Source organism: Camelina sativa, chromosome 9, assembly GCF_030686135.1.
Source record: "Camelina sativa cultivar CO46 ecotype springtype chromosome 9, ASM3068613v1".
Lineage (NCBI taxonomy): Eukaryota > Viridiplantae > Streptophyta > Magnoliopsida > Brassicales > Brassicaceae > Camelina > Camelina sativa.
The window spans coordinates 1,762,694-1,784,470 of record NC_141888.1 but is presented as its reverse complement, the minus strand read 5'-3'; the positions used below and the strand labels follow the sequence as shown (position 1 = coordinate 1,784,470).

The 21,777-nt window shown below is 36.0% G+C and overlaps 6 protein-coding genes, 1 non-coding gene and 2 pseudogenes across 36 annotated transcripts; 3 read left to right on the top strand and 6 right to left on the bottom strand.

Annotated features, from left to right (window-relative positions):
• The first annotated feature begins 337 nt into the window (after positions 1 to 337).
• LOC147937589 (uncharacterized) lies at positions 338 to 802 on the top strand. Its single transcript, XM_087465180.1, has one exon. It carries the CDS (start codon positions 338 to 340, stop codon positions 800 to 802), a length of 465 nt encoding a protein of 154 aa, XP_087321306.1.
• Positions 803 to 1,145: 343 nt separating this feature from the next.
• LOC104710158 (uncharacterized) lies at positions 1,146 to 4,808 on the bottom strand. Of its 10 annotated transcripts, none has more exons than XR_015565420.1 (11): positions 4,153 to 4,380; positions 3,810 to 3,875; positions 3,474 to 3,598; positions 3,194 to 3,357; positions 3,039 to 3,108; positions 2,891 to 2,945; positions 2,692 to 2,775; positions 2,575 to 2,613; positions 2,449 to 2,495; positions 2,143 to 2,355; positions 1,146 to 1,716 (listed from the first exon to the last, which is right to left on the bottom strand). XR_015565420.1 is itself a non-coding variant. In XM_087464083.1 (10 exons), exons 4-10 carry the CDS (start codon positions 3,282 to 3,284, stop codon positions 2,247 to 2,249), a joined length of 495 nt encoding a protein of 164 aa, XP_087320209.1. In that variant the 5' UTR covers positions 3,285 to 3,368; positions 3,474 to 3,598; positions 3,810 to 3,875; positions 4,153 to 4,808; the 3' UTR covers positions 1,940 to 2,246. The 10 variants fall into 10 exon arrangements, 4 of the variants coding, with proteins under 4 accessions (XP_087320209.1, XP_010425016.1, XP_087320210.1 ...); XR_015565421.1 differs by having other exon boundaries at positions 1,146 to 1,713; XR_015565422.1 differs by having other exon boundaries at positions 1,146 to 1,713; positions 3,194 to 3,368; positions 4,153 to 4,375.
• On the top strand, positions 4,538 to 5,533 carry LOC104710159 (cinnamoyl-CoA reductase 1). Its single transcript, XM_010426716.2, has 2 exons — positions 4,538 to 4,820; positions 4,927 to 5,533. The coding sequence occupies exons 1-2, from the start codon at positions 4,554 to 4,556 to the stop codon at positions 5,416 to 5,418; spliced, it is 759 nt and encodes a 252-aa protein (XP_010425018.1). The 5' UTR covers positions 4,538 to 4,553; the 3' UTR covers positions 5,419 to 5,533.
• Positions 5,435 to 7,852, bottom strand: LOC104710160 (glutathione S-transferase Z1-like). Of its 4 annotated transcripts, none has more exons than XM_010426717.3 (10): positions 7,544 to 7,852; positions 7,368 to 7,455; positions 7,200 to 7,256; positions 6,933 to 7,039; positions 6,751 to 6,822; positions 6,573 to 6,626; positions 6,404 to 6,479; positions 6,084 to 6,145; positions 5,911 to 5,970; positions 5,435 to 5,702 (listed from the first exon to the last, which is right to left on the bottom strand). In XM_010426717.3, the coding sequence occupies exons 1-10, from the start codon at positions 7,544 to 7,546 to the stop codon at positions 5,598 to 5,600; spliced, it is 684 nt and encodes a 227-aa protein (XP_010425019.1). In that variant the 5' UTR covers positions 7,547 to 7,852; the 3' UTR covers positions 5,435 to 5,597. The 4 variants fall into 4 exon arrangements, with proteins under 4 accessions (XP_010425019.1, XP_010425020.1, XP_087320217.1 ...); XM_010426718.3 differs by having other exon boundaries at positions 6,933 to 7,018; XM_087464091.1 differs by having other exon boundaries at positions 6,922 to 7,018; positions 7,544 to 7,799.
• Positions 7,853 to 7,910: 58 nt separating this feature from the next.
• LOC147937588 (U2 spliceosomal RNA) lies at positions 7,911 to 8,106 on the top strand. Its single transcript, XR_015567736.1, has one exon. It is a non-coding gene; the product is annotated as a U2 spliceosomal RNA (small nuclear RNA).
• A 617-nt stretch (positions 8,107 to 8,723) lies between these two features.
• LOC104710157 (uncharacterized) lies at positions 8,724 to 10,974 on the bottom strand. 2 transcript variants are annotated; one of them, XM_010426711.3, is made up of 5 exons: positions 10,592 to 10,974; positions 9,886 to 10,159; positions 9,550 to 9,786; positions 9,238 to 9,455; positions 8,724 to 9,150 (listed from the first exon to the last, which is right to left on the bottom strand). In XM_010426711.3, the coding sequence occupies exons 2-5, from the start codon at positions 10,138 to 10,140 to the stop codon at positions 8,889 to 8,891; spliced, it is 972 nt and encodes a 323-aa protein (XP_010425013.1). In that variant the 5' UTR covers positions 10,141 to 10,159; positions 10,592 to 10,974; the 3' UTR covers positions 8,724 to 8,888. The 2 variants fall into 2 exon arrangements, with proteins under 2 accessions (XP_010425013.1, XP_010425014.1); XM_010426712.3 differs by having other exon boundaries at positions 10,620 to 10,899.
• A 2,064-nt stretch (positions 10,975 to 13,038) lies between these two features.
• LOC147937587 (lectin-like protein At1g53070 pseudogene) lies at positions 13,039 to 13,959 on the bottom strand (annotated as a pseudogene).
• A 1,872-nt stretch (positions 13,960 to 15,831) lies between these two features.
• On the bottom strand, positions 15,832 to 20,900 carry LOC104710156 (translesion synthesis protein REV1-like). Of its 17 annotated transcripts, none has more exons than XR_015565430.1 (9): positions 20,744 to 20,870; positions 20,600 to 20,651; positions 20,411 to 20,513; positions 20,272 to 20,313; positions 19,903 to 19,996; positions 19,628 to 19,747; positions 19,343 to 19,435; positions 17,219 to 19,010; positions 16,775 to 17,116 (listed from the first exon to the last, which is right to left on the bottom strand). XR_015565430.1 is itself a non-coding variant. In XM_087464089.1 (8 exons), exons 5-8 carry the CDS (start codon positions 19,969 to 19,971, stop codon positions 18,873 to 18,875), a joined length of 420 nt encoding a protein of 139 aa, XP_087320215.1. In that variant the 5' UTR covers positions 19,972 to 20,054; positions 20,272 to 20,313; positions 20,411 to 20,513; positions 20,600 to 20,651; positions 20,744 to 20,867; the 3' UTR covers positions 15,832 to 18,872. The 17 variants fall into 17 exon arrangements, 6 of the variants coding, with proteins under 6 accessions (XP_087320215.1, XP_087320214.1, XP_019085279.2 ...); XR_015565434.1 differs by having other exon boundaries at positions 16,805 to 17,116; positions 19,343 to 19,481; positions 19,903 to 20,141; positions 20,744 to 20,867; XR_015565431.1 differs by having other exon boundaries at positions 16,805 to 17,116; positions 19,343 to 19,481; positions 20,744 to 20,867.
• Positions 20,901 to 21,120: 220 nt separating this feature from the next.
• LOC147937586 (lectin-like protein At1g53060 pseudogene) lies at positions 21,121 to 21,628 on the bottom strand (annotated as a pseudogene).
• Between the last annotated feature and the right edge of the window lie 149 nt (positions 21,629 to 21,777).

Below are 21,777 nucleotides of genomic sequence, written 5' to 3'. Positions count from 1 at the left end.
TGCCTTATTTTTATGCCCTCCGGCCAGGCAGGTTTGGGCTCTATCCTCTTTCCCGACATCACTGGGCTGTTTCCCTTCAAAATCTGTCTATGCAAACATGGATTACTTATTCTCGAGATTTCAGCAGAATCCTTCAGCGGATTTTTATCCCTGGATTCTATGGTACATTTGGAAGGCTAGAAATGACAAATTTTTTAGCAATTTGGATTCCAATCCGTTAGCAATTCTACAGTTGGCGGAGGAGGAAGCTAAACTCTAGATATCGGCACAAGCTGATACAGTAGGGATCCCGTCCACGGATGGGCCTCATCCCACTATCGGTCCTGTGCTAGTGGCAATGGCTACGGCCAACATATATAGAACCAATTACCGATGCTTTGTGGATGGATCTTGGAAGATAACAGACCAGTATACAGGCCGAGGTTGGTACTGCATTTCCCCTGAGGGGGATTTCCCCATTATGGGTGCGTCTAACCTTCGCCGCAGCTTGTCACCTCTCCATGCAGAAGTGGAAGCTCTAATCTGGGCAATGCATTGTATGATTGGTGCGGATATTGAGAATGTGGTTTTTCACACAGACTGCTCTGACCTGGTGAAGATGGTGTCTTCGCCGTCCGAGTGGCCTGCCTTCAAGACATATTTGGATGAGATTGAGGCGGACAAGGAAGAGTTCTTATCTTTTGCGCTAGTTCACGTCTCCAGAACGCAGAATGGTAATGCTGACAAGCTAGCACGACGTGCTAGAATAGAGTCACATCTAGTTACCTATGTAAACGTTTTTCCTACCAATTGGCTCGTTTGAGCTGATCTTGTAATCTATCGGCAAAAAAAAATAATAAAAAATAAAAAAAATAATAAAAAAATAATGTCAAATAGTTATGATGAAATTAAAAGTATAAAGAACTTTAACAACAAATAATAATGCATCATGTGTCTTAGCGGTCCCAGCATTTGTTTATTCAACATGATTTAATCCACATAGATTTTATCTTTATTTTTCAACATATTCATTGTATGAATTCAACACTTGAATTAACTATTCAACACCTCCATTGTACATAATCTTTGTGTGATTGGTAATTTTTAAACTGTTTATACTGCTTTGTAAAGTGTTTACCAATTCATACCATTGCTTTGAATACAAATTTCATATTTCAGATTTCGTATTATTGCTTGCTTATCCAAAGATAATTGACAAAATGTAACAATTTTTACCGCCTATGCTCAATACTTTGTATACAATTCAATAACAAGTACCTCAACAAGTATCGAGAACATCCCATAACAAGACTCAAAGAACAATTTTTGAGTCTAGAATTTTTGCATTCTTCCGAATCTATCCTCCACACTCTGTCTAATGTCGACTGGTCACTCTCACAAATCACATGCCCCATTTCTTATTCTCCTTCCTCTATTTATAGATCGTCTCAAGCCAAAACTTCCTTTATGTTACAAGTTTGTCACTTCTTTTAAACCACCTCCAGCTAAACTCATGTGCCTTGTACACTCTTCTCACTTCTCAGCTACAATATGTCTCTTTCTCCTGAACTATACTCTTTTGTAGCTTATCAGTTGTATCCAACTCACAACTCTTTTTCAAGCCCGCTAAATACTCTCTAATCTGCGACTTCTCTATAAACTTGAATCTCCATGAGTTTGATCAAATTCCCAACCAGTTTTCTCAGCTTTTTCTTCATCACAGAGAAATAAATCCTGCTGTCCACAGTTGCAGAAGACAATATGAGAAGACTTCATTCAACAACAAGCAACCAACTCACAAAAGCCTTTTCTCAAACAGAACCATTAAAACAATGTAATGAGAAACGTGAAAGATAAGAGTTGAATATTAAAATTGTGAAGTAGCTTCAGATGAAAAGCTGCAGGTATTATACTCTTCAAGATCTCAAATGGGAGTAAATATAATGTGGTAAACACACTATTTTGGACCACAACAAAACTTTATTCCAATGAAGTGCCCAATATATAATCATCTCTGCTGACAAATTAGGCATTTTCCACATGAGCTTAGACATATTGAACTGCTTTATATAATTTTTCAAGCTGTGAAATGGTTTTGGATTCTTCGTTTGAACATCCAAGATTTAGGGAAACAAACTAAGTCACTATCTATGGCTTCAATACCTTGTAGGAATCCAAGTGAACCATGTTGCTTCCTGAAATCCTTCAACCTTCTTTTCATCAAGTAATTTAGTTTTGTGCCTAGTTATAATCTGGATTGATCTTGGTCATCTCTTTGTTTCGTTATCTGATAATTTGTCTCTTAGATCTTTAAGAGCATCGACTACTTCAGAATCAAGATTGTGTTTCAGCAATCTCCCTTGGAAAGATGTGGACCTGTAATTAATAAAAGTAGTCAGAATTTTCTCAGTTTTTGTTCTGGTTAGCTCCAAGCACAGAATTTAAAAACGCAAAAATAATCCAATGTACCTTGTTTCTTGCATCATTCTCTCAACCTCCTTGTGCATTGATTTGATCTACAATATGATGTTTCACAAGACAACATGAAACTCAAATCACAAATATACAAAAAGGCAATTGATTTGGTGATCATACCTCAGAAACCAGTGCCTTGCTGCTCCATATATAAGCTCCCTGTCAAGAATTAGTCACCAAAATCAATAACAAGATCTGAGCATAACGATTGTATAACATCGTTATGATGGGCAATACCGCTCCATGAGCAGCTTGTTGTTGACAAACATCAGATGTTACAACCCAAACCTTGGGGCATCCATCTTCTCTCAAAGCAACCACCTATCAATTTCATGAATCTTATCAGAAATCAAGGAACATGGACAATGATTCAAAAAAAAAACCGTTATGTTTGAACTTTGAACCCTATGGGGTAAAGAGATAATTTATTCCTTGCCTCTTTTTCAATCCAAGAGTCAGCGCAAGTTTCTCCTGAGAAAATCACATCAACACTGGCCAAAAAGGAGAAACCTTATTGAGTTTTTAAAGTAAACAAGGATTTCTGAAGAAAACTATTAAGACGGAAAAAGGCCAAATGACTATACCCTGCAAAGTCTTCCTTGTGAGTAGGGAGACCAGACATGAGAGCATCAAAGACAACCACTACCTTGACCTCTACAACAAATTACAATCAAATTGTCGCATTAGCCAAAATGAGCCGTAGATGAAACCAAATGTAGATTCTTAGAAAGTATAGTACCTTTAACCATACTAAAGGACACAAGTTCATCAACTAACTTCTGCCGAGCAACGTCAAGCCTTCCATTCATGAAATGTTTCTTTAGCTTCATCCAGTATCCACACACATTATAACCATCAACAAGCAAAACAGGAACTGCGTCGTCCAATAGACCCTGGTTCGTGCTGTAAAACCGCTTTCAGGGAATAACAAAACAGTCCTTAGAAATTTCAAACCTCAAAAATCATTTCTCCAAACAACGATGGTAAAATGAGAAACTTAATACATAGTGTGTAATTACTAGTAAAGCGTATTTGTAGGATCACGGTAGAGCTCGCTATCATCCGGTAACTCGTCTTTCTCTGCTTTCTTCTTCCTGTAACTTGTCGCTGGCTTAGCCGTGCCAGATCCTCTGCTCTGAAACTCCTACACATATATATCATACAGTTCCAAAGATTAGAATTTGGACAAATCCTTGAACACTAATGGATAGTATCACACTACTACATGCCTTCAGAGCAGACGATCTGACATATTATCCACTAGCTACATGAGTTATATATCATACAATTCCAAAAACTATATTTTAGACTTAGACGTAGTAGTAATGAAACAAAAATATCACACTATTACATGCCTTCCATAACTTGAGAAGCTGCAAGTTATGCTTAACGTTGGATTTGATTCTCGGTGGCTCTGAATCCTGTTATCAAAAAACCAAAATCAAATTAATGGTTTGCAAAATGCTCAATAAACATTCATCATATCCATTAACTCCAATCTGGGAATTTTAGAATTCATACAAATCTATCAACATCATTGATTAAATCAGTGATTGCAAAATGCATCATATCCATAACACCAATATACATACATCATAAAGGGAACCAAATTAATCAAATTCCATTAAGTTATCTGGAATTCTTAGTTAGTTCTCAAAGACGAAACCTTTACAATAAAATGTGTATTCGTGTATGGACCTTAAAAGAAGACGATTCATGAGGTTTCTTGCTTTTTCCTCCCATCTTCACCACCAAAACTCTACAGCTATCGGAGGAGCAAGATGATGAGGACCGGTAAAAGTAAGCGGAGGAGCAGGAGGAGGAACCACCTCTATGCGGCGGTGCTCCGGCGGTTTTCATCTATTGACTAGTGTTTTCATTCGTCACGAAAAAAGTCTATATAGCTCAACTAGTGGATAATATCATGTCAACGTTATGTTTCTTCCTATCTTTAAGAATGAAAAAAAAAAAACCAAATTTTTATTTCGAGTTAACAAAAAAAGGATCCTTTATTACTGCAACAACAGTTAAAAATCTAATTTTTATAGTTCAAGAGAGAGAAAAATCAAATATTTGTGAGCTATATTACAAGATCATCAATGGCGAAAGAGACAGTGTGTGTGACCGGAGCTAATGGTTTCATCGGATCTTGGATAGTCCGAACGTTGATTGAGAAAGGTTATACCAAAATCCACGCTTCGATATACCCAGGATCCGACCCGACTCATCTCCTGAAACTACCCGGATCCGATTCCAAGATCGAGATCTTCGAAGCGGATCTCTTAGACTCTAACCCTAATTGGCCGGAGAGAGTTCCCGTTGATGAGTCCTCGTGGACCGATCTCGATTTTTGCAAGTCGATGCAGGTCCGTTAATTTTTTTTTTTTGAATTGGTTTGTGATTATTTATAAGAACGTTTAATTAAATTAATATTATATTTGTAACAATTTGTGTCTATGATTTCGATTTTAGAAATGGTATCCAGTTTCGAAAACATTAGCTGAGAAAGCAGCTTGGGAATTTTCAGAGAAGCACGGGACCAACATTGTGACGATCCACCCATCAACATGTCTCGGACCACTTCTGCAACCGAACCTAAACGCAAGCTGTGCCGTTTTGCTACAGCTTTTACAAGGCTCGACCGAGACGCAAGAGCATTACTGGCTCGGTGTGGTGCATGTGAGAGATGTGGCTAAAGGTCAAGTGATGCTGTTCGAAAAACCTGAAGCTTCTGGTCGGTTTCTATGCACTAATGGGATTTATCAGTTCAGTGAGTTTGCTGCTCTCGTGTCCAAGCTCTTTCCTGAGTTTTCTATTCACAAGTTTGATAAAGAGACTCAACCCGGGCTTACGTCTTGTCATGACGCGGCTAAGAGATTGATTGAGCTCGGGCTGGTTTTTACTGATGTGGAAGATGCGGTTAAGGAGACAGTCCAGAGTCTTAGAGAGAAAGGCTTCCTCTGAGAATGTACTAGTTATCTTTGCAAATTTCAAACTCTTAAGACCTTTATTGTATAATACAAGTAGAGGATCTAAGAAGTACTATAACATATATGAATACAAGTGATTATTATTATCATTGTTGTTGTTGACTGCGAGGTTTTATTGACTATTGAGCTGAGAGCAGCTTACGGTTCACAGAATCAGTTGGTGGAAGGAGCATCTGGCTGCTTCTCTGGAACAGCATTTTGAAAAGCAGGAAGATCATTGTATGACTCGTAACACTTTGCAAGAGTTGGGTAAGGTTCCTGTGGAAATCCATACGAATGCGTTTTACCAAATTGTAGAAATTAAAACCGCAAAAGTACCATGTTACTACAATAGGACTATCTTTGTATCATATGATTCATGCTACCGCAAAACTGATCAAGGATTCAAGGCATTTGAGGATATACTACAACCTATACCTGAAACAAATTTAGGTATCGGAAGCATAGTTTAAAGAAGGGAAAGTACCATGTTAATCTGGAATCTGTTGATTGCTCCGTGGATCTGTGGTGCTAGAAAGAGATCAGCCTGCAAAACAATGTTTCATGGCTTTAACACTTGTCTACTTACTGCTTTATAATAAGGGTAGTATTCTAAAGTGACAAAAGAATCACAGTCCAGAGAGATTTAGAGCAGTATACCAGGTAAATTTCATCACCAGTGGCATGTTTCCCAGCACAACTCACCAACTGCTTCTCAAGAGCTGAAAGAAGAATGAGACATAATTTCATAGATCAGTATGAACCTCTTTATAAGGCAACAGTAACATCAAAGAGGTGAATGGTACAACTTCGTATTACCAAGCATAAAACATATTTAACTGAGAAGTGAGCAAGACTTTAACGCTCTTATACCACAGTATATCAACTACTTACAAGACTGTCTTGGTTCTTGATTAAGTTTCTGTATCTTATAACATATGCCAATAAAAGAATGGAAAGAATAGATAGAGATCACATACCTGTGAACCCTTTGGTGATTGCATTATTAACCCAAACAGTTTTCTCCTCAGCATTTATCTTTTCCTCGATAAGCCTCTGTCAATCAGGAAAGTGATGTAACGAAATTTACTCTATCTAGAACTTCCAACAGTAGAACCTAAGAAATTGACATCAATCTCATGTGCTTACAATAACAGGCAGATTTTGATGAGGCTGTATGCCAGACAAGACAATACTCATCGCCTGAAATATACAGAACAAAAATGCATCAGAGTGGAAAACAGGAAAAACTAAGCTGGTATTGTTTATAAAGAAGCCAAGATAAGGAGACTTGATCGAAGTAACAGAAGACAAAGGATCAAAATACCTGGTAATTAACCGCCCGTTTGTGGAGGTCACGAGGTAACAGAGGTGGCTCAGGATACTTCTCATCCAGATACTGTCAGTTTAGAAAAGAACCACAGAACAAAACATCGATGAAATGTCTTTTGATTCCACAAAACAACAACAACAACAAAACCTCCAAGGCTGTACTTACTATTTACTGACCATTATAATGGCGAAAGAATCATTAATGACAACGTCTCCATCAACAAGAGCTGGTACAGTACCCATTGGATTGATCTTCTTGAAATCTTGAAGATCAAAACGATAAACTTTTAACATAAGAAACCAATCATCAGTAAATGCTGTTAAATGGCTCATAATCAATCACCTCTCATTCTGCTACACATTCTTATCTAGTTCATCAATCAAGTTCACTATAACCTCGAAATCCGAATCAAAAGCAAGTACAAAAACTGGGAAAATACGTACCTGGATCGAATTGATCCCCTTTGAGCAAATTCACTGGTATATACTCATAATCAAGCCCTAAAAAACAATCAAACAAGAATCCAAATTTCAGAATCAAATAATATAAACAACACTCTTGTTCCGTTCACAAAATTGACTACAAAGCGACAGCAAAATCATAGAGGAGACCTTTTAAAGCGAGGGCGATACGGACGCGATGAGCACACGAGCTTCTCCAGTAAGAGTAGAGCTTCAACTTCTCTACGCCGGAATTCGCCTGATCAAATCGGAAAAAAAAAGTTACGGGGGAAATTGAGCGGAGACGGTTGGTTATAAATTAGATAGAAAGAGATTTGTAAACTAACCATAGAATTCTCTTAGGAAGAAAATGTTGTTCTAAGCAGATTCTCCTGTAAAGAGTTGAGAGCTTCTTCACCGTCTCCTTCCAATTTATTTGTATTGTACAGAGAAGAAGAAGAAGTGGAGAAGTCGGAGACGACAACGCTGGAAAAAAACCAAAAATGATCAAATTTGTCTTTTAGCGTCTCAAAGTGATCAACTCAAATTGTATGAACGGTTTAATGTTGGTTTTTGTAATCCTATTGGTCTCGGTTTAGTAACATCGAATAGAAAAGGTTTTGGTGTTTATGTTATATCCCACATCGCTCAACTATGAATCGCTCACTCTTGGAATGGGTGTATATAAAGGAAGGTCGATGGACCAAACAATTCATACCTTTCTCGGCCTTTTGGCTAAGATCAAGTGTAGTATCTGTTCTTATCAGTTTAATATCTGATATGTGGGCCATCGGCTCACACGATATTAACTCTATTTTTTAAGGGAGAAGGCCCGTTAAGATAGCTTGCTATCTGGGCTTTCGCGAGTCGCCCATGCGTTGCACTACTGCACGGGCCTGGCTCAACCCGCCACTTTCATAGTCCAATTTATTAATCTGTTCATCAGCACTGGTCTACTGATAAACTTACCCTTGGTATACGGTATCCGTTGGACTGATCATCTTGAAATCTTGAGGATCAAAACGATTATAAATAAGAATCCGGTTTGGCATTCCAATTGTTCTTGGTTTAATATCATCTAATTGAACCGGAATTCTTGGCTAAGTCTAAACAATACACATCGAGTTGATTTTAGACTTGAGACGCGACGGCGCGACGGCATCGAACCGTACAAATGTTGTGCTTACATTTAAGTATTACGAAAAACGAATGTGGATTGTAAATTTGTTTTTGACGATTACTTGCAAGACCACTAACCTTGTCAACGTGGAACATCAGAATCCGGTTTGGCATTCCAATTGTTCTTGGTTTAATATCATCAAATTGAACCGGAGTCTTGGCTAAGTCTAAACGGTACACATCGATATGATTTTAGAAATTTTGTTTTTTGCTGATTGCTTACAAGATGAACAAATCTTTTTAATGTCATTTGATGATTACTTACAAGATCACTAACCTTGTCAACAATATAAGTCTTAAAATACACTACTAGATCGCATAGAGCAACCAGATTTTTCATACGCACTATTAAGCCTAAATGCTTGTTTTATTTATTTCAATCATTGGAATCAGTCAAACACTAATATAATCCCAATCTTGACTAGTCTTTTCCTACTACATCAGACATCTTTTTTTACCCCTTTTGTTATTTACTCTTAAAACCTATCGTAGCTTCTTGTCAACTTAATCCGGTTAAGGCAAATGCCGATTATTATCTTCTTCCTGTTGAATAACATTCTTCATCTCAAATTTCGCCTGTTTTCTCACTGGAACTTCTTCATCTTCATTAGCTTCTGCGTTTTGAAGTTCTCTCAAAGCTCTTTTAGCGTACACAGTGAAAGCAACAGTGGTCACAACCGCAATGATCAAGGAGATTATGTTGTACACAATCTCCACTGTTGTCAAACGTTGATGTCCGTATTGCACATCCGCAAATGTTCTGATCAACCGACCACTGCATATGAATCCAGTTTTTAGAATTAGGTTTTCGAGTTTGTGACTTTTCAGCTGTTTATTAAGTCCAGGGAGAGTAAAGACTGACCTGTAAATGTAGATGAAAGCTTCTGGTACCATTCCTGCTATAGATCCGAAGAAGTAAGGCCAGAATCTCATGCTTGTCACGACGATTGCGTAGTTGAAAATCGTGTAAGGAAATGGGGAAACCCGAAAGATTGCCACAACTCTGAATTGATGGAACCAGCTTCCTTCAGCAGCTAGTCTAAGAACAGCAGCTTGACGAGGCCACCTTTTTAACCATTGCTGCGTTTTGGTAATAACAAATATCATATCTACAAGTTAGTGATTTTCAGCATAAAACTTGAAGAAAAAAGAGAAGTAAAGGGTTTCTTCATACATGGAGGCGATCACGGAAGATAAGCCCGATAAGGTAAGGAAGAACCATGCCAATGGTGGTACCAACCATGATAATAACAAAACCGAGACCATAACCAAAAATCATCCCAGCTAACCACATGGAAGGACCAGAAGGAATCAAGAACACAGGAAACAATGCCAAGGAAACAACAAGGACAATGGCGAGCGTAGGACGGCCAAATGCAGTTGCTTCCCATTGCAAAATTGGAATAAGAACCTTCAAATTAGAAACAAACCAGAGAGCAGAGTTTGTGACATGGATCATCATAAGGAAATAAACGTTACTGGAACTACAGAACTAAGCAAAAGAAATTACCTTTTGGAACACAAACGGAACACCCCATTTGCCAAAAACAACAGTAAGCAAGAGAGTAACTGCGAATATTCCAAAAGCTTTCAACCACCACATCAGTTTCTGACTCCGCACCTCCGATTGAGATAGAGACAACACGGTTTCAGCAGCAGCAGCTTCATGAGCCACAACGAGCCGAACATACTCATTCTCTTCCCTCATATGACCAACAACAGAATCTGTAATATCCTCTCTTGACTCTTTCAACGTGTTTGACATCAGTGTTCACAATCTTAAACTGCAGCCAATAAAAATTGAACATCCAAATTCAATATCAGATTCAGAGACACAAAAATCACCAAATCTAAGCCATCAAAAGAAGAACAAGCACTGTTCTGTAACATGAAACCAACCAAAACGGATCACAAACCCTAGAAGATGACATCAATAGAAATTGGAGAAGGCAAAGATGCTAAGCTTAAGGAACTTCAAAGATACTTACAAGGAAACGATAACGAAGAAGTAAAGCTAATTACAAAACTCTCCAAACATAGAAATTTCCGATTCCGGCTAAAAAGGGGAAAACCAAAACAAAATCAAAATCTATCTTAAAATCAAACAATCAAAATACAGCAGTAGAGTAATCAAAATCACTTAGATCTCTCAATCTAGCTAACGATCATCAAACCAAGGATTTATAAAATTAGAGCTAGGGTTTAACGAATCTCACGAAATCACACACACACCACACAGCAAACCTAAATCAAGCTTTTCGTGGTAGTAAACGACGGCGGAGGAAACTAGTACGCCGTCGGAAAAAGTGGGAGGGGGGTTGTTGCGGCGGATGATTCACGTTCTTCGTTTCTCTCAGGTTTTAAGTGTCGTTTGCTTCTGTAAACGATGAAGCGTGTTTTGTGTTTTGTTTAATTCTTTTTTAGAAATTGAAATTCAAATAAAGAGATAAGAGTTTTGATTTTCCTTGCTTTTACTTTTTTTTTATTTCTTTTGTATTTGTTGTTAGCTTAAGCTTTACTTTTCTCATTCTCTGGAATAACGAGTCAGACTATATTATAAAAATTTTAAAAGAGAATAATATTCCCACCCGTTGATCCTATAAGTATAATGCTTACCTGACTTGACCTTTTTTATACTAATTGGTTTGTTAGTTTGGAATTTGGATATTATTATCTTCCAAACCATATCCTTAACCAACGAATCCTAAGCACAAAATAATGATATGATTGATGAGTCCATAATCATCCAATTCAAGATTTATTAAAAGTTTATATAATAAAGTTAAATAATATAACAAATATATATATATATATATATTCCTATTATATATTCAAAATTTGGTTGTTAATTAATATGTTATTTAACAAATATGGGTTTTAATTAATTTATTCAAAATTTTGTATACATATTAATATGTTGTTTAGGAAAAATGATACTCCCTATTCCTATTATACAAAATGATACTCTTTTTTTGTATCCTTAAAATACTCAAAAATGATACTCCTGTTTCCTATTTATAATAAAGATGTTACTTATACAAACATTTAACAACATGCTATACAAATAAATGTACCACAAAATATACAAGAAAATTATATACAAAATAAAATGTTAAAAAATACATACCAAACAAAATGTGTGGTATGTTTGGTTATATAATTTTGGTAATAAAAAAACAAGTTACAAATAATAATAAAATTAATTTACCAAAACAATTTATTTTGTGGTAAATTTTGTTATACATTTTGGTATTATAACAGAATATACATTTTCCTTTAAAAAATCCTTTTTTCTTTTGTAAATTCAAAGGTTGGAGATTATGTCATTTGAAATATATGCAAGACATTTCCAAATATTATTTTTTTTAGTAAGGAAAAGAATAATAAATAATCAAACATATATGTTAAAAATATATCTAGAAAAAAATATTTACAAAAGGAAAATGTATATTTTGTAATATTTTTTGTTGTAAAACTTTATTATATAATTTTTTAAGTAAAGTTGTATAGTTATTTTGTTTATCTTCTACTATAAAAAATAATATATATATATATATATATTTAAAGTTGGTCAATGCCGGTAAATAACGGTCTACATCGGTCAACGCTAGATTCTGGCAAACAACACACTGGAATTGGATGGTTATGGTGTTGTACTTATAACTCAGGTTTATTTATGTATTTTCTTATGTAATATTTATGTATGTTCTGCTGTATATATCATTACAACATTGGATGCTGCTGCTACAATTAAAAAGATGTTCTAAATTTCTAAAAAATATAATAATAAGAAATTTAAATGTCTTGTTGTTGACTAACCATTGTGCAAAGAGGAGGCTTGGGGTTCCTTAGATCATAGTAGTAAGCTTTGTGATCTGCTGAACCAAATGTTAAAGACCGACCCGACTCTGACGGAAACTGGTGGACACAACATATGTTTGCCTTTGTCTTGATGGTTTCAATACTAACTCCCTGAATCAGAGGAAAACAAACTCTAACCGTTAATATACATCCGTCATACGAATAACTGAAAAAAGGTTTAGGCAAATTAAATTGGTGGACTGAGAGATGAGTGGTACTCTACCGCTAGGATGGTGCCGGATGGTAGAGTTATTGTTGTTGTTGGGTGGTGTGACGGACTCAACGGGTATGGATTGAACATTTACGGATCACATCTTCTTGGTTGGATGAAAATCCCCGTTAGTACCATTATGTATCCTCCAAACAAACAGTTATTCTTGACTTTGCTTGTTTGTGTTTGGGAAGGTTATTTCATTTTTGTACATAAGGCAAAGGTGGTCTAGTTTACCACCTATCTTTAGTCTCCCACATGGAATTTAAAGACAAGCTTTGTAAAAATAAGATGATATTGATGAATTACCCTTAAGCTATTCAATTCCAGTAAATTTTTATTGACATTTTAAATCCCATTTTAAATTAGCGTTTTTTTGTTTTGTTTTGCTCTTCAAAACCTTTTATGTTATAATTGTTTCTCTCTTGATACTATCCAATGTCCACTTAGTTAGTCATACAATGAGAAATTATTAGTTGAAAAGTACTAAATGGCTAACATAGAAAATTATATACAAAATCAGGGATAATATAAACCATATTGGATTTTTTCTTGAAAGTACAAAATGAATGTTCATATCTTCAAAATGAATGATCGTTGAAAGTAAATGTTCATATCTTCAAAATAAATGTTCGTTGGCAAAGCCATAAAATAAACATTTATTTTCACTTCAATTATCACAAATCTGAGACAATACAAACCAGAAACACAACCGATGATTTCGAACGAAACCGAACCGGTATTTTAGTTATGGAAAACCCAGTCCCAAATCTCATGACTCTGGACGCCTGGACACCACGGCCCATCAAACCGGCGAAACCGATATACACTACCTCGTGAACCACATTGGAAAGCTCGAGTTTTGCTTCGATCAAAGGCCGGTTCGGTTTCTTCAAATACGCTAAACTAATGTTAACGGAGATAACTTTGTAATTGTTGTTTGTACTCAATCCAAGCCTTGTACCTATCTCCACTACTCGGCTTCAAATCCTTAAACAACCAACCGTTTCTTGGCATAACCCAATAACCGGATTTGACCGAAACCACCGACTCGATCGAATTAATGTCGATTCCGACATGGTTATCGTTCATGTCACCGAGGTTCTTGTCTTGAAAGACATCAATGATCAAACTCGAAAGCAAAGAGATGGTTCTTGGGATTACCATTGCTGGTTTGGTTCACGAGAATGAGATAATCTAAACCTCGTGTTGGTTAATAGCGGGTACGACGATGAACGCGAGGCCGTGGCCTAGACCAGGGTTTGTTTTATGAGTAATGGAGAAAGTGAAAGAGGTTCTGAAAGGTAAAGAGATGTAGCGTTAGATTGGAACGATGAGAATGGCTCGGCCGTGAGAGAAAGGGACGTTGTCTTGTGTCAATGCGATGGCTATTGAGATATTCGGATCATACGCAGAGTCTCCGTGGAATGATAATAGATTGGTGCCGTTACCACCAAAAGAATGGAACGATGAGAATGGCTCGGCCGTGAGAGAAAGGGATGTTGTCTCGTGTCAATGCGATGGCTCTTGAGATATTCGGATCATACGCAGAGTCTCCGTGGAATGATAATAGATTGGTGCCGTTACCACCAAAATAATTGAAATTGAAATTGTAAGCAGTGGTGGTGGACTGAGAGGTGAGGAAGATAGCTATGAACAGAAGAGTGGTAAAAATAAACCATTTGGTTCATCATTTTTTTTCTCTGTTTTTTTTCTTCTCGGAATTTGGAAGTTGAAAAGAAACAAAAAATTGAATTTTCGTATCCACTATAATTGAACGAAAGCATGGATGATCACAAAATAAAAAAGACTAGTACGATGGGGTTGGTCCGTCACTATTAGCTCATTCATATGTATAATCACATATTTCATTCAGTTAATACCAAAACTAATTTTTAATCATTTTTTAAAGTATTATACGAAGTGAATTTTTATTTGTTAATTGCTAACAGTTAATTTCTTTTTACAATATCTCGAAATGCATTGCAGGGAGCTTCTTAACATTAAAATAATAAAAATTAATCATAGAAAGGAAAGAGAGTGAGGAGAGGTTCTTTGTTAATATTTAATAACCCCCACATGCCACTTATCTTAACGTAATTGATTCAATTTTATTCATCACTTAAAATTTAGATAGATAAGAAAATTAAATTCAAATAAATAAATTATATTGCCATTGGAGATGCTCTAATTGTCTATAATTACAGTTGAATTTTAAATTATAATTATAGTGCAATGAAATCTTAGCTTGATTGGTATCTTTTATACTATTTTATTAATTAATATTTTATAGACACTTTTTAAAATAATTTCTATAAAATTATGCTATACAGTATTATGATTTTTTTTCCTTTTAATTATGGTATATATAACTCATCATGTTTTGCCCACCACTCCTAGTCTCCAAATATTACGAATATATCTCTGTTTATATTTGAGAAACTAATTTGATTTGGTATACAATAGTTAGTTTAATAGTATTCAAGTTATAGGTTCGATCATGAAAAGTATTACTCTTTAAACAAACGATTCAAGTCATGTCTTATCCTCTATATGCAATGCATAACCAAATATTGACCCTTAATCGAGTATAATTTAGGATAAACATACAAGAAGAATAAATATTCCTAAGAAAGACTTTACCACTCTTCAATTAACTATGCAAAAACCATGAAGCAGAATTCAAGATGGTATCATCCAAAGAAAGTATAAACAAAAGAAACTTGGACAACCAACCAAAATGTAAGAACTATGTTCATTTTTTTTTTTAATTTCGCTACACAGTAACGAAGACCCAAAAAAAGAAGAAGAAGATGACGATTGTGATGTTAGTACAAGAACTATGTTCACCAATATTTTATTAATCACATGTGTCTCATGCATGTTAAGAAATAATCTAACAAACTCTTATAATGATCTAGAATAGTAAGAAACAGGGAAGTGATTAAGAAAGCATAAATACATTTAGTAGACTGTAGACACAAAGACTACAGTCACATGCATATAGTGGACATGATAAAACTGTATGTCAATTACATAATTGTATTATTAAACAAAAAAAGTAACTAACAGAGAAATCAAACTAAGATTCATTGCACTTTCTAATTGGATACACTAGTGATTCAATGGAGTTCTAAGCACCATGAAGTTGTAAGATTAAGTGACTAAAAATAGACACTAGTGCCATAACACAAATATTTACAATTTGTATTGTAAGAAAATCAATTGTAAGAAAATCAAGCAATGAGTATACTTGGTAGAATGCTAGGACAATAATCATCAGTCTTTGATGCACAATTCGAGAATGTTATATTGTATGTTTGAGCCAATCACCAAGAATTTAGAGCATGAGATCTTATGCTACATACATGCACCAAAGGAAAGATAATAGGTATAAAATATCATTTCATATGTTTGGAATATTCATCATACTAACCGTACGACATTGATGATGGATTCTTACTTGGGGTATAATTTAGGATAAACATACAAGAATACATATTTCCCAAAACAGTTAAGTCAATTTACCACAGTAAATATTCAGAGAATCAAAAGGCAAAAGTCAAAGAAGTATTATCTAAAGACAATCTGACAACAAACCAAAATGCAACACAATGGAAAAAAATTACAGAAGGACAATGGTAATTGACAAACCCAAAACTGAAATCAAAGTGTCTATTTCAAACAAACAAACAATATTAAATATTCCTTTCTTAAAAGATTACAAATAGAGTTAAAAAATGAAGTACAAGATATATACACATTGATAGTAATGTTGTTCCATAAAAACGTAATAGAACATGACAAACAAAAAAAACTCGAGTTTGAGCATATATATATGTACTAGAAGAACTTTCAAGTCTAACAACTAATATAGCAAACCAAACAAACAAAATATTACACATAGAATACAATTAGTCAACCTAAAGAGCAGAGAATATCATAGCAGTTCTTCCAAATGCCAACTATGATGATGATAAAAGTGTACTAAATTCTGATTTTGACATCAGTCATAGAATAGTGTTATTGAAAGAAAAAACATGGTAGGAAAATCAAGAGAGATCCATTTCACATACTAGTAATTCAATAGATTTCAAGCTCCAGCAACTCAATAAGACTAAGATTAGACTCTACTACCATAAGAAAGATATTTTCAATCATTTTATATAGTAAAGACTCAAGCAACATGTAGAATCTGTAGAAATTTAAAACTGTAATCATCAGTTAATGATGCAGATTACTAAGATACATTTGAGATATAAGACAACTACTACAGCATACATTTCATAGAATGAGAAACCTTATGTTACATAAAAGCACCAAAACAGAGATAGTAAGAATTTTATACACAATAAAATGTTTCAAAACAAAATCTACCTTTTTATCGCAAACAACAGAAAATACTACCATTATACACAAACGATGCAGAATTTAAAAAGACATTCACACCAGTAGAATAATCACCAAGGGTTTTAACTTGTAAACATAACTCAAGCGACTAAAAGGGAGAACCTATGATACTTACAAGCACCAAAACAGAGATAAGCATATAGCTGAACAAATCAAAATAGTATCATAATTACAAACAAGTTTGAAGTATATACCTGTTCTGCTGTTCAAGAAGTCTGCTGCACTTGAAATCTCCTCAACGCCTTCAGAAGCACATAACCTGCAGAAATTAAAGTTGGTTAGTCTTCATTTAATTAAATGCTTGATACTTACCTCATTTTTTGAAGCTATTGATCGTCATTTCTATCTAAGAATGAGAAACCTCTTTGTTTTAGGCTCAGCCTTTTTTTTAAGCCTTCTTAAAGTCGTGGGTCGTTTTTACCATCCAACAAGTCTTAACCACTCCAATGTCTCTGTCACATATCTTTGTCTTATTTCTTTAAGCCGTTGTTAACCGCTCCACAGTCTTTTAACTTCTTTAAGCTGTTGGTCTATTAGTTCCAGGTTCAGCCTTTATCGTAACCTCTTTCTCTTACGGTGCTGGTCGTTTTTACCATCCAACAAACCACTCCATGGTCTCTGTCACATATCTTTGTCTTATTTCTTTAAGCCGTTGGTAACTGCTCCTTAGTCTTTTAACTTCTTTAAGCCGTTGGTAACCCTTTTTAACTTCTTTAAGCCGTTGGTCTTTTAGTTTTAGGTTCAGCCTTTATCGCAGCTTCTTTCTCTTACGGTGTTGGTCGTTTTAACCATCCAACCCAAAGTCTTTGACTTCGTTCTATGTCTTAAGTCAGGGGTAGTTAAATTGTGAACTCTTTCTCTTCTTTTTTCCCCTTTATCCAGTCTTTGTCATCAGACTTCTTAAGCCGTTGGTCATTCCTCCATCAAACAAAAGGTTGGTCGTTTATACCATCCAACCCAAAGTCTGTGACTTCTTTCTATGTCTTAAGTCAGGGGTAGTCCTTTTCTTTTTCCCCTTTATACAGTCTCTGTCTTATAGACTTCTTATTCCTCCATCAAACAAAAGGTTGGTCGTTTATACCATCCAGCCCAAAGTCTGTGACTTCTTTCTATGTCTTAAGTCAGGGGTAGTCCTTTTCTTTTTCCCCTTTATACAGTCTCTGTCTTATAGACTTCTTTAAGCCGGTGGTCTGATTCCATCAAACAAAAGGTTGGTCGTTTATACCATCCAACCCAAAGTCTGTGACTTCTTTCTATGTCTTAAGTCAGGGGTAGTCCTTTTCTTTTTTCCCCTTTATACAGTCTCTGTCTTATAGACTTCTTTAAGCCGGTGGTCTGATTCCATCAAACAAAAGGTTGGTCGTTTATACCATCCAACCCAAAGTCTGTGACTTCTTTCTATGTCTTAAGTCAGGGGGTAGTCCTTTTCTTTTTTCCCCTTTATACAGTCTCTGTCTTATAGACTTCTTTAAGCCGGTGGTCTGATTCCATCAAACAAAAGGTTGGTCGTTTATACCATCCAACCCAAAGTCTGTGACTTCTTTCCATGTCTTAAGTCAGGGGGTAGTCCTTTTCTTTTTTCCCCTTTATACAGTCTCTGTCTTATAGACTTCTTTAAGCCGGTGGTCTGATTCCATCAAACAAAAGGTTGGTCGTTTATACCATCCAACCCAAAGTCTGTGACTTCTTTCTATGTCTTAAGTCAGGGGGTAGTCAAATTGTGAACTCTTTCTTTTCTTTTTCCCCCTTTATACAGTCTCTGTCTTATAGACTTCTTTAAGCCGGTGGTCTGATTCCATCAAACAAAAGGTTGGTCGTTTATACCATCCAACCTAAAGTCTGTGACTTCTTTCTATGTCTTAAGTCAGGGGTAGTCAAATTATGAACTCTTTCTTTTCTTTTTTTCCCCTTTATACACAGTCTCTGTCTTATAGACTTCTTAAGCCGTTGGTCATTCCCCCATCAAACAAAGGGTTGGTCGTTTTTACCATCCAACCCAAAGTATGTGACTTCTTTCAATGTCTTAAGTCGGGGAGAGTCATATTGTGAACTCTTTTTATTCCTTTTTCCCCTTTATCCAGTCTCTGTCTTATAGACTTCTTAAACTGTTGGTCATTCCCTCCCAACATGCATGCACTATCCATCCAATATATCTTCAGTTCGGGACAATGTCCCCAAAAAGAATCAGACAGAGCACCATTAGATTAGTGTCTGTCCACGAATCTTTTTGGGTTTTAAAAAAAAACAAAACAAAACCATCCAAAAACAAAAACCAACAAGTTCCGTAGAACAATTTAAAAAAGGCTTTGAAAAACAGATGACTTGGATATATAAATCCCACGACTGATGTCATCAATTGTAAAACAAAATCAAAGACGAGAGAACTGATCGATCGTAAAGGTTTGTTTTCTTGTTCGATTTCAATCCTCAAAAGCTGAAAAAACAAAACCAAAGACCAAGTGAGTGAGTCAACAGTTAAGCAGACCTGCACCGCTGTAACTGACCGTAGGTCTAGTCCTCTGCTATAACTCCAAAGCATCTCGCCAGTTTTCACCCCAAAATCCTTTTGAAGAGAATCCTGTAAAACCCGATAGGGTATGCTTGGTATAGCTTAGCGAAGTTGTCTGTTGATAACAGTTGTTAAGCAGATTCCAACTAATAAGATACAGTAGTCTTCAAAGGCAAATATCGTATTAAATACAAAAGCCTATGGTGTTTTGCTTAAATAAAATAGCAACCAGACATAACCATAACCACAAAAATGGTTTACCTTGGAAATCAAACGTAACTGCCCACAGGTTTGAATATTTTGCTTCACCAGCTTCTCCTTCAACACAGAACCTACACCGGGTAGTGTCCCAACTGGAAGCTGATCCAAGAACTCCTCTACCTGCCAAAATGTTAGACACTATCAGTTTTACGAAATTAATACACAATGGCTTCTGCAATCAAGAAACTAACCACAGCTCATATACCTCTTCCACTGATTACGAGTCAGAAACAAACACAGATACCAAAAGATAGAAAGATGTTTATAAAAAGTACCTTCTCAGCAGAGATGTAAAGTTGGCCGGATGGTTTAGCAACTCCGGTAGCAAGACGAGCCATTAGCATAGTACCACCTATCCCAGCACTTGCGCTGCATCCAGTAGTCTCAAGGATCTCATTTCTTATTGTCGAGGCTAAAAATTCGGGTTCTACATCGTTCAAATCAGAGACATCTAAAAACAAGAACCAACAAGCTCCGTAGACAATTAAAAGAGCTTTGATATATAATCCCAAGACTGAAACAAAATCATAGACGAGAACTGATCGATTGTAAAAGTTTGTTCTCTTGTTCGATTTCATACTCAAAAACTGAAAAACAAAACCAAAACCAAAATTAAAATCAGGAAAGACAAGCGATATACATACCTCGATGACATGTTTCAAGCGGATACAAGCTTCTTCGAAACCCTAAACAAAAAAAACAAAAAAATCACGATTTCAAGCGGACTATTAGAAAACTTGAAATCGAAAAACAAAATCGCGAAAGGTAAGGAAGGAATCTAACCAAAATTATCATTAAAACCCAGAGGATGATGGTAGCAGATTCATGCCAAATCAAGCATATTCCAAGTACAATTTCAATGGCGGAGACATGCTTCTTCAAAACCCTAAACAAAAAAGTATATACGAATTATCAGAAAACTTAGATATCAAAAGAAAAAACAAATCGCGAAAGATTAGTGAGGAATCTAACCAAATCGCGAAAGATTCACGCCAAATCAAGCAACCTCGAGTTATGTTCAACCCTAGATCGATTAGTAAAACATAAAGATCGATTACACCGACTTATAAATCCTAAAATCAAATTCATGATTTACAGAAATTGAAAGAAACTTACTAATCTTCTACACAAATCTACGATGGATCGAGAGAATGCTAAAAGAAAGAGCGAGAAAATTTGAGAATCTGAAGAATTGTGATTTTTTTTCTTTCTCTTTTCCGTCTTTACAACAAAACGCGTTAATACAGAATTGACCGTTGTGGATTCGCTGTATACTCTAATCGAACGGTCCTGCATCTTAGGCGGTTTATGGTAAGCCTAACAGAGTTAAAGATAGGCCCAATACGGCCCGTTAATCCAAATTTCAAATTTTAAAACTCGTATTCTTATAGTAATCTAAATAAATTATTTAGGGAACGGGTCTTTTATTGTAATACATTTGAAAGTAGATACACGTCAGGATAACTAAAACATTTATTTAGCTTCGAATATCACTATTCCATTAGCTTCAATGTCTTGAACACCCACCGGTTTTTTCCTTCGGTCTTGATTGAATCCAATAACCGGCTTTCTTGGAAACGTCGGGTTACCGAATTAATGTTGATACCAACGTGGTTATCGTAAATGTGGGACGCCAAAAGATGCATCTTTGAAGACGTCGAACTCGACTGCGCAAAGAGATGGTTATTGGGATTACCGTTGTTAAACCGGTTCACAAGACTTATGTAACCTAAACCGGGAACTGTGTCGTTTTTATTGTGGGCGACGACGACGATAAAGGCGAGGCCATGACCGGCGGGATTAAGATTTTTCTTGGGAGAAGTAATGGCGAAATTGAAAGAAGTTTTGAAAGAGTAGACATAAGAAGGAGAAGCACTACCTCCTGACTTGCTCAGACCATCGATGGGGAGTAAAACGCAGCGTCGAATCTAGCGGCGGAGGAGAGATAGTTTCCGAGTCGTCGTCTCCGTTCGATTCTTTTCCGGAGGATTGCATCTCCATCATAATCTCCTTCACAAGTCCACGCGATGCGTGCGTCGCTGCTTCGGTTTCGAAAACCTTCGCATCGACGGCCAAGTCAGATATCGTATGGGAGAAGTTTATTCCGGCGGAGTACGAATCTCTGATTTCTCCGTCGCGAGTTTACTCGT

What these genes read in the sequence shown, in the direction of transcription:
- LOC104710156 (XM_087464086.1), bottom strand. Translation starts at nt 20,205, where the DNA reads ATGAAATCGAACAAGAGAACAAACTTTTACAATCGATCAGTTCTCGTC. An exon ending in TTTACATCTCTGCTGAGAAG is followed by an intron (nt 19,748 to 19,902) that starts GTACTTTTTATA and finishes ACATTTTGGCAG; the next exon opens with GTAGAGGAGTTCTTGGATCA. An exon ending in AGTTACGTTTGATTTCCAAG is followed by an intron (nt 19,436 to 19,627) that starts GTAAACCATTTT and finishes CGGGTTTTACAG; the next exon opens with GATTCTCTTCAAAAGGATTT.
- LOC104710158 (XM_010426714.2), bottom strand. Translation starts at nt 4,314, where the DNA reads ATGAAAACCGCCGGAGCACCGCCGCATAGAGGTGGTTCCTCCTCCTGC. An exon ending in ACTCTTGGATTGAAAAAGAG is followed by an intron (nt 2,776 to 2,890) that starts GCAAGGAATAAA and finishes TGAAATTGATAG; the next exon opens with GTGGTTGCTTTGAGAGAAGA. An exon ending in AGAATGATGCAAGAAACAAG is followed by an intron (nt 2,356 to 2,448) that starts GTACATTGGATT and finishes TATTAATTACAG; the next exon opens with GTCCACATCTTTCCAAGGGA.
- LOC104710157 (XM_010426711.3), bottom strand. Translation starts at nt 10,140, where the DNA reads ATGTCAAACACGTTGAAAGAGTCAAGAGAGGATATTACAGATTCTGTT. An exon ending in TCTTCCGTGATCGCCTCCAT is followed by an intron (nt 9,456 to 9,549) that starts GTATGAAGAAAC and finishes ACCAAAACGCAG; the next exon opens with CAATGGTTAAAAAGGTGGCC. An exon ending in GCTTTCATCTACATTTACAG is followed by an intron (nt 9,151 to 9,237) that starts GTCAGTCTTTAC and finishes ATTCATATGCAG; the next exon opens with TGGTCGGTTGATCAGAACAT.
- LOC104710160 (XM_010426717.3), bottom strand. An exon ending in AACGGGCGGTTAATTACCAG is followed by an intron (nt 6,627 to 6,750) that starts GTATTTTGATCC and finishes TGTATATTTCAG; the next exon opens with GCGATGAGTATTGTCTTGTC. An exon ending in AATCACCAAAGGGTTCACAG is followed by an intron (nt 6,146 to 6,403) that starts GTATGTGATCTC and finishes TTCTTCTTTCAG; the next exon opens with CTCTTGAGAAGCAGTTGGTG.
- LOC104710159 (XM_010426716.2), top strand. Translation starts at nt 4,554, where the DNA reads ATGGCGAAAGAGACAGTGTGTGTGACCGGAGCTAATGGTTTCATCGGA. An exon ending in ATTTTTGCAAGTCGATGCAG is followed by an intron (nt 4,821 to 4,926) that starts GTCCGTTAATTT and finishes TTTCGATTTTAG; the next exon opens with AAATGGTATCCAGTTTCGAA.
- LOC147937589 (XM_087465180.1), top strand. Translation starts at nt 338, where the DNA reads ATGGCTACGGCCAACATATATAGAACCAATTACCGATGCTTTGTGGAT.